A 9,229-nucleotide genomic window follows, 5' to 3' on the forward strand; every position below is an offset into this window, starting at 1 on the left:
TACATTATGTTGTTCACTCATTTGGTTGGAAGACATTTGGTAGTAAAGGTCATTCATACGATTTTGTTCGGTTATTGAAATTTCGGTAGTTTAACTTTGTTTATATATATTTTCCATTGCATACTTTGTTTAATAACCATATTTGACATTTGTGTTCTCAGATATTAATGTTGATATCTTACTGATTTATAATTATTTATTTAATTTAATATTATTTACTTATTTTATTGATTTATTAATTAAATAATCCTTATAATTATTTTAAGTCCTTAAATTATGTCTAAAATTCATAGTTAATTATAGATGGATATCTACTGATTTCCAAGCCTTTTTATTTGTATCATTGTGATTCTTATATTTATTTGTGCTTATTCTATTTGTTAATAATAATGATTATTAGTGACTTTTACTTAATAATTACTTTTAAATTGTATAGTTCTTGTTCCCTTGCTTATAATTATTTTTCCCCAGTAGGTTTTGGTCACTTTATCATGGTTAAGTAGCTTTGATCAGATTCATGGTTTATATAATTATTAATTAATTTATATCTTTTAATTACCATTTTAATTAAATCATGGAAATTCTTACAAATTACCAAAGAGTTTTAGTCCAAAAATTCCAGCCCTTTTTGGCACTTATATCAACACAATTTCATATCAATTCAACCTCTCTTGTGTCTTGCTTAAATTGAGGATTTTATAATTGAAAAATCGTTTACACGAAATAGTGATTTTAGCCTCATTTCTTAGGCTATTAAGGTACTTGATAACGCCTAGAATGCATGATTTTAAAATGTAAAATCAAGTTGTTTTGTGAAGCTTAATAGACGATTAGGGGTATCTTTATGTTTGTTAAGTGTTTCAGGCACTAGGTGATGAAATGGAGCTAATTGAATCAAGAAACGAGAGCAAGGAATCAAGAAGCAAAAATCTGGAATTCTGAAATTACAAAGGGCGTAACTTACGCCAGACTTGGCAGTAGGTTACGCCAGTTGAAAATCCAAGGGGCGTAACTTACGCCCAGGGGGTAGTAGGTTACGCCAGTTGCAGATCAGAAACCGATTTTTATGGTTTAATTAACTTTCAGTTATATACCATTCAATTGACGACTTGGGAAGTACCATTCATATTTTCACTCACAATATCAGTTCCTAACATAGAGAAGACCCAAAATCATCATCAAATCACCAATTCATGAAGATGACAATTCAAATTGAAGATTCAATGATGAAGATGATAGGCTAGGTTTTCTTTTGATCATTCTCATGTGAACAATTATGTAAGCCATTTATGTTCAATTTTCTCATACTCATATTGGATTAGATGTTTAATTCTCATTAGTCTTTTACATCTAATGTTGTTTGGATTGTTTGAATGATTACTTGTTTATGACTTTGAATGAAATTCATCTATCTTTTGATTTCAAATTATTGTTTATCATGGATTATTGAAAGAATCTCTCATGAACTTGTAGTTTTACTTCAATGAATTAGAAGTCTAGTTGTGTCAATTCCCCGGTTTCCATTATCGTGAATCATCATAACCAACTAATCTAGTTCTTGAATTCATTCAATCCAAACGTTATAACGAATCATGTCTATGTGATTTCCAATGAGTATAAGTTAGATTACATATTTGAAAACATAATTGGGAGCATGAGAATGGTCTATCTTGTTTAATTGAATTATTGTGTTAAGTTAATAATCATTTTCAGTTTTAACTAAATCAATCAATCAATCGATTTTAAATTTATGCCTAGATTAATTAACTTTGTAAACTTGTTTAACACTTTCCCGTGATTCCCTGTGGAACGATATTCGACTTACCCTCACTAATTAGTGGTATTTAGTTTATATTTTTGATCGGTCCAACGACAACGATCAAATTTTGGCGCCGCTGCCGGGGAATCGGTGTGCAAAGTGTTAAAGTTTGTTTTAATTTGTTAAAATTTTCAGAAAAATCCAAAAAGAAGTAGTCTAGTTTTAGTTGTTAGTTTGTTTATTTCCTTTTTATTCTTGTATTTAGTTTTACGCTTGGTGTGTTCATTGTGTGTAGGCTACAGGTGTTTGTATATGCATACGAGGTATTCAAAGAAGAAGTCACCGTTGTTGTTTGATCCGGAAATTGAGAAAACAGCTAGAGAGAAACCGAGTACTTCACCGTGCAACTATGAGTGACCCCGGTAATTCACAAAGAAACATTCCACCAAAGACCCAACCCGCCGGAATTCAACATGAACCCAACTTTGAACCAAACTACCAACATCAAGACCAATATCAACAACCCCCCGATCCGAGAGGAGTGTTTTACAACTCCTCACCGATTTGGAACACCAACCTATGTTGGAGATAGATCACGGTATACGGAGGATGTGTATGATCGAGTTGCTAATTGGGATGATGGGAGGTTTGATGACCATTCGGATGGGTATGAATGGAATGATGGGGAGGATTATGTTCAACCACCAAACCGCCAATACCCGCAATTTAACCAACCTCCATTTAACCAAAGATTTCCTCAAGGACCACCAAACCACAACCGTCATGGAAACCACCAAATTACCCACCACGTAATCGAGCTGCTCCAAACATGAACTATCAACCTCCACCACAAGGAGTTGATAGTCATTTCCGACACCCATAGCCGTTAATGCTTCACCTATAGTACCACCGGTGTTGAGGGGTAGAGCGTTTGAAGTAAGACCTCAATGTTTGAGTATATTACCGAGTTTCTATGGAAAAGCAACGGAGGAGCCTTATTTGCATTTGTCAGAGTTTGAGGCTATTTGTGGTACCATTGGAGGTCAAGGATTTTCACCGGATGAGATTAAACTAGTTTGTTTCAGTTCACTTGAAGGATAAAGCGAAGCAATGGTTCTTAGCTTTGCCATCGGGTAGTATCTTCACATGGGTGAAATGCAACAACAATTCTTGGATGAGTATTATACAATGCAAAAGACTAGTGATGCAAGAACCTCCATTAGAACCTTTCAACAACAATCGGGTGAAACATTTCATGAGTCATTAAGAGGTTTAATGAGTTGTTGAGAACTTGTCCACACCATGGGATTGCTAAATGGGAGTTGATCACGGCTTTCTATGACGGTTGTTACCGGAAGAGAAAAGAGATGTGAATTCTATTAGCAATGGTACTTTCTTGACAAATCCCGAAGATGTTGATTGGGAATTTTGGAGAAGATGAGTGTGAATTCAAAGAGACAAGCTCAATCAAATAGGAGGGCAAGGCATCCAATTGCTTCATCATCATCAACAAGTGATCAAGCAACAAAAGATCGAATTGAGGCATTGGAGCGAAAGTTTGCCAAGTTGGGGAAAGCTGAAAATCGGGGTGTTGCTCAAGTTTTTCAAGAATACCCGATTTGTGAGAGTTGTGATGAGCTTGGGCATACGGCTTTGCAATGTCCATTACTCCCGGAAGAAGTTGAAGAGGTGAATCAAGTTTTGGAGAAAAGAGGCCATTTGACATGAACTCCAACACTTATCATCGGGAATGAGAAACCATCCCAATCTTAGATATGGGAATTCATCAAACCAACTCAACCTTAACTTTCAAGGAAACAACCAAACCAATGGAGCATCATTTCAACCATTCCAAGGCCGAAATTACAACCAGGGAATTACCAAGGTGGCCAAAATCAGGGAGGATTCAATAAAGGCTACCCAAGGAACTATCAACAAGGTAATAACCAAGGGGACCTTCGAGAAACAATGAAGTATCAACCGGGGAGATTATGGAGTACTTGAAAGAGATGGATAAGAAGAACGAGATTCGGGATAAAACGGTTGAATCTTTGCAAAGCAAGTGGGTCAATTAGCGGAGGATGTGTCGGAATTGAAGAAGAATCGGGAAAGCTACCAAGTGACACGAAGATCAATCCACAACATCAAAGTGGCAACCCAAAGAATGTCAAGAATGTGGAGATAAACAATGTAAGTCTTCTCGTAGTGTTAAAATTTATGATAATAAAGTTGAACCTCCATCATCACTTGTTGATGGTGTGGTGGAGGATGTTGATGATGACCAAGATAGTGAGCATGAACCAGAATTTGTTTTGCCTAAACCAAGTAAAAAGTGTCTTTTAAAGAGGTAGAAAACAATAGGTCTAGTGAAAATTTTCTGAAAACAAGGAAAGGATATGGAGGGTAATACTATTCCTTTTCCTTTGGCTTTGATTGATCCAAAACTTAGGCCTACACTTAAGAAAAGAGGTCCCCATGAGGAAGAAATGTGGGAAATTTTTAAACAAGTGAAAATCAATATACCTCTTATTGACATTATTAAACAAGTTCCGGCCTATGCTAAATATCTTAAGGAGTTGTGTACCCAAAAACGGCATCATAAACTTCCAAAGAAGATTGTTTTGAATGAGGAAGTTAGTGCCGTTGTGAGGGGTATACTCCCACCTAAACTCCAAGATCCTGGAGCGCCTTTAATTACAATTCAAGTTGGTGATTTTAAAATGAACAAGGAACTTTTGGATATGGGAGCGGGTGTGAGTATCCTACCGGGTATGTTGTATGACCAATATGACTTTGGACCATTGGAAAAAGTCGACACCACCTTGGTGATGGCTGATTTGTCCCTTAAACTTCCAAGAGGAATTGTCCAAGATGTCATAGTGAAGGTGGAGGACTTTTATTACCCCGTAGACTTTTTGGTTCTTGATTTTGCACCAAGCGGTATGGTAAGGCAGCCTAATGTCATCATGGGAAGGCCCTTTTTGGCCACCGCTAATGCATTAATTGATTGTAGAAGTGGTACGGTTGAAATGACCTTTGGCAACCATAAGATTAGATTAAATGTTTTGCTAGTGTTCCTAACCTGTAGTTAGTGACGAATGCTTTATGGCGGATGTCATTGATGAGTGCATTTCTCACGAAAGTGAGGAAGACACACGGGAGTCTTGTGCTTTGGTTGACAGGTTGATTGTGGAGCATAGTGAAACATTGAAGAAGGAAGAGAAGGATTGGGAGATCATGGCAATTCAAGAAGGTAGACCACCATGGACTCATTTGGTGAAAAGTCTACCGGATCACATTGATACTCATCTCAAACCTTCCATTGAAAGTCCACCACAAGTTGAGTTGAAAGAACTCCCATCTCATTTGAAGTATGCATTTTTGGGAGAAGAACAAACTTTGCCGGTGATTATTGCATCAAATTTGGAAGAAGAGCAAGAAAAGGCATTGCTAAAAGTGCTCAAGGAGTATAAGGCGGCCATTGGGTGGACAATTGCCGACTTGAAAGGCATTAGTCATCAATTGTGATACATAAGATAATCACCGATTCTGAAGCAAAACCTTCACGTGATGCTCAAAGAAGGTTGAATCCTCATATGTGTGAAGTTGTGAAGAAGGAGGTGCTAAAATGGTTGGATGCTGGAATTGTTTACCCAATTTCGGATAGTACATGGGTGAGTCCAACACAAACGGTACCTAAGAAAGCTGGAATTCAAGTGGTGAAAGGAGATAGTGGTGAGCAAATTGCTACCCGACCCATCACGGGTGGAGGGTGTGCATTGATTACGGAAGTTGAACACCGCTACTTCAAAAGATCATTTCCCATTACCATTCATTGATCAAATCATCGAAAAACTTGCAGGTCAGAAGTTTTATTGTTTTCTAGATGGTTATTCAGGTTATAATCAGATTGCTATTCATCCCGATGACCAACACAAGACCACATTTACATGCCCATATGGGACTTTTGCCTTTAGGCGAATGCCATTCGGGTTGTGTAATGCTCCAGCCACCTTTCAAAGGTGCATGATGAGTATCTTTTCAGATATGGTCGGTGATTCACTAGAAATCTTCATGGATGATTTTTCAATATTTGGCCAAACTTTTGATAATTGTCTTGATGAGCTTACAAAAGTTTTGAAAAGATGTGTTGAGACAAATTTGGTTTTAAGTTGGGAAAAGAGCCACTTCATGGTTCAAGAAGGGACGGTTTTGGGTCATGTAATTTCAAATAAAGGCATGGAAGTTGACCGAGCCAAAATCAAAGTCATTTCTACTTTACCCCCTCCAACCAATGTCAAGGGTGTCCGTTCTTTTCTTGGACACGCGGGGTTCTATAGAAGGTTCATCAAAGGATTTAGTGTCATAACAAAACCCTTGTGTAATTTGTTACTAAAAGATGTACCTTTTGTTTTTTATGAAGAGTGTTTAAAAGCTTTCGAAACCTTGAAAGAGAAATTGGTTGAAGCCCCCATTTTGCAATCACCAAATTGGTCCATGCCATTTCAAATTATGTGTGATGCAAGTGATTTTGCAATCGGGGCTGTTTTGGGACAACGGGTGGACAAGAAACCCGTGGTGATTTATTATGCAAGCAAAACTTTATCGGATGCCCAATTGAATTATACGACCACCGAAAAAGAATTGCTTGCTGTTGTTTATGCACTTGACAAGTTTCGTTCTTACATTTGTGGTAGTAAGGTCATTGTGTACACAGATCATAGCGCGGTGAAGCATTTGATGGAGAAAAAGGATGCAAAACCAAGGCTAATTAGATGGGTGTTGCTATTACAAGAGTTTGACTTAGAGATTCGAGACAAGAAAGGGAGTGAGAACGTGGTAGTAGACCATTTGTCAAGGATTCAATCAATGGATGATGGATCAACCAAGGAGATCAATGAAATGTTTCCAGATGAACATTACTAACCGTTTCGATTGTTCCTTGGTATGCAAATTTTGTGAATTTTTTATCTGCAGGTAAGATACCGGAACATTGGCCTAAGAGAAAGAAGCAACAATTCTTGGCACAAGCAAAGCAATACATTTGGGATGAGCCGGATTTGTTTAAGGTTGGCCCGGACCAATTGGTGCGAAGATGCGTTCCGGAAGAAGAAATTCAAGAGGTTTTGACTCATGCACACTCATTTGCATGTGGAGGTCACTTCAGCGGCCAAAAGACAGGTTATAAGGTTCTTATGTGTGGTTTGTTTTGGCCTAGTATTTTTAAAGATGCCGCTGAATTTGTTAAAAAGTGTGTGAGGTGTCAACAACTAGGTAGTATAACCAAGAGGAACGAAATGCCCATGCAACCAATTTTAGTTGTTAATATTTTTGATGTTTGGGGCATTGATTTCATGGGTCCCTTCCCTAATTCCTTTGGTAATTACTACATTTTAGTGGCCGTAGATTATGTTTCAAAATGGGTAGAAGCCATTGCCACTAGAACTAATGACCATACCGTTGTTTGCAAGTTTGTTCAAAGTAACATTTTCTCAAGATTTGGAATTCCTCGTGTCATCATAAGTGATGGGGGATCTCATTTTAAAAATTTTCAGTTTGGCAAACTTCTTAAACGGTATGGCGTAAACCACCGAATTGCCACCCCATATCACCCACAAACAAGTGGGCAAGTTGAAGTGTCTAATAGGCAAATAAAAGAGATTTGCAAAAAACGGTAAGACCCGACCGAAAGGATTGGTCAACAAAATTGAATGATGCTTTATGGGCTTATCGAACCGCTTTTAAAACACTTATTGGCACTACACCATATCGGTTGGTTTATGGGAAGGGTTGTCATCTTCCAATTGAGCTTGCACATAGAGCTTTGTGGGTCGTTAAGGCCGTTAACATGGATTTTGAGAGTGCAGGTAAGGAAAGAAAATTGCAATTGTGCGAATTGGAAGAACTGAGAAATGAAACATATGAATGCGCATCAACATACAAAGACAAGATGAAAGCGGTTCATGATGCCAAATTAAAGAAAAAGGTGTTCGAAGTTGGCCAAAAGGTGTGGCTTTACAATTCAAGGCTCAAATTCTTTCCGGGAAAACTCAAGAGCAAGTGGATGGGTCCATATGTTATTACAAGAGTTGGAAAGTTTGGTGAAATTGAAATTGAGGATCCAAAGGATGGAGTGAAGCAAATGGTCAATGGGCACCGTTTGAAGCCTTATTGGATGCAAGTGACATTAATGGCTCTACAAAAGAAATGGTGAACTTCATCTCAAGTCCACCATCTTATGATCTTGCATGAATCAAATTGAGGTAATGTCGGGCTGAGGACAATAAACTTAGCGCTAAACGGGAGGCAACCCGTTGTTTGTTTGTTTTCTAGCTTCATTTTCGGTAAGTTAGCTTGTTTGCATTTTTATTTATTTGTTTGAGTGTTTTGTAGCATAATCACACATGAAAACTTAATTCCCACCACTTATGTTTGAGAATTAAGTTGGGGAAGGTCAGTTTGGGTGAAAAAGGAAAACGTTTTGCAAGTTATGTAGTTGAGTAACTCATCTCTAATTTCGGGCGTACATTGAGGACAATGTGCCTTTAAGTTGGGGAAGGGAGTCTATTTTTATAACCAATTGCAATCAATGTTAAAGATTTGTGGCTGTAGTTAAAAAAAAAAAAAAAAATCATAAGGGCGTAAGCTACGGCCTAACTGGCGTAACTTACGGTACAAAGGAATTGCAGAAGTTCAATGTTAGCGTAGCTACGCCACCCTTGGCGTAGGTTACGGTGCCCTGGAAGTGGCTATTTTAGTTTACGCCAAAAATCCTCTGTTTACGCCTCCGAAGACGCCAAAATGGCTATTTCCAGATAGGCGTAAGTTACGCCCCTCTCTGGAGTAAGTTACGGTAAGTGTTTTTGATCAGGCGTAGGTTACGCCTACATCTGGCGTAGGTTACAGTAAGTGTAACTGAGACTTATTTCTGAGTACAACTGGCGTAAGTTACGGTCCTTCCCAGCGTAGGTTACGGCAACAGAAAACAGAACCGGCGTAGGTTACACCCTTGCCTGGCGTAAATTACGGTAACAGAAGGTCGAATTTTTTTTTTATTTTAATAAAATCCAGAAAATTTTAAAACCTTTTAATTACAACCACAACCAGAATTCTTTTTCTTTTCACCCACACATATTTGAACATATCTTTATCTCTCAATTCTTTCTTCCCCAATTATTTTCCACAAAACCCTAACCTTCAATCTCTAATTACTTCTTCAATTCTTCATCAATTCTAACAATTCTTTAGGCTAAATTGCATAACTTTTCGAGGGCTACAAAACCCCTATCTTTGTTTGTTTAATTTCAGCCTAATTTTCAAGATTCATGTGAGTTTAATTTTGAATTTTTTGAAATTTCTTCTTAATGTTTGTTTAATTCACTAACCTTTGCTAAAGTTTGTTACTTTGTGTTAGTTGTTGACATGGATGCTCTAAAGAAGGCAGGAAAGATGGTCAAGAATTTAAGCAAG

At 37.7% G+C, this 9,229-nt stretch overlaps 2 protein-coding genes across 2 annotated transcripts; both read left to right on the forward strand.

The window, feature by feature from the left end:
* The first annotated feature begins 4,155 nt into the window (after positions 1-4,155).
* Positions 4,156-5,287, forward strand: LOC122607195. Its single transcript, XM_043780122.1, has 2 exons — positions 4,156-4,777; positions 4,848-5,287. Exons 1-2 carry the CDS (start codon positions 4,156-4,158, stop codon positions 5,285-5,287), a joined length of 1,062 nt encoding a protein of 353 aa, XP_043636057.1.
* Positions 5,288-7,607: 2,320 nt separating this feature from the next.
* On the forward strand, positions 7,608-7,973 carry LOC122607199. The gene has a single exon (XM_043780124.1). The coding sequence runs from the start codon at positions 7,608-7,610 to the stop codon at positions 7,971-7,973; it is 366 nt and encodes a 121-aa protein (XP_043636059.1).
* The last annotated feature ends 1,256 nt before the right edge of the window (positions 7,974-9,229 follow it).

This window comes from Erigeron canadensis, chromosome 7 (assembly GCF_010389155.1).
Source record: "Erigeron canadensis isolate Cc75 chromosome 7, C_canadensis_v1, whole genome shotgun sequence".
NCBI classification, from domain to species: Eukaryota; Viridiplantae; Streptophyta; class Magnoliopsida; order Asterales; family Asteraceae; genus Erigeron; species Erigeron canadensis.

What these genes read in the sequence shown, in the direction of transcription:
- LOC122607195 (XM_043780122.1), top strand. Translation starts at nt 4,156, where the DNA reads ATGGAGGGTAATACTATTCCTTTTCCTTTGGCTTTGATTGATCCAAAA. An exon ending in ATTAATTGATTGTAGAAGTG is followed by an intron (nt 4,778 to 4,847) that starts GTACGGTTGAAA and finishes CCTAACCTGTAG; the next exon opens with TTAGTGACGAATGCTTTATG.
- LOC122607199 (XM_043780124.1), top strand. Translation starts at nt 7,608, where the DNA reads ATGGATTTTGAGAGTGCAGGTAAGGAAAGAAAATTGCAATTGTGCGAA.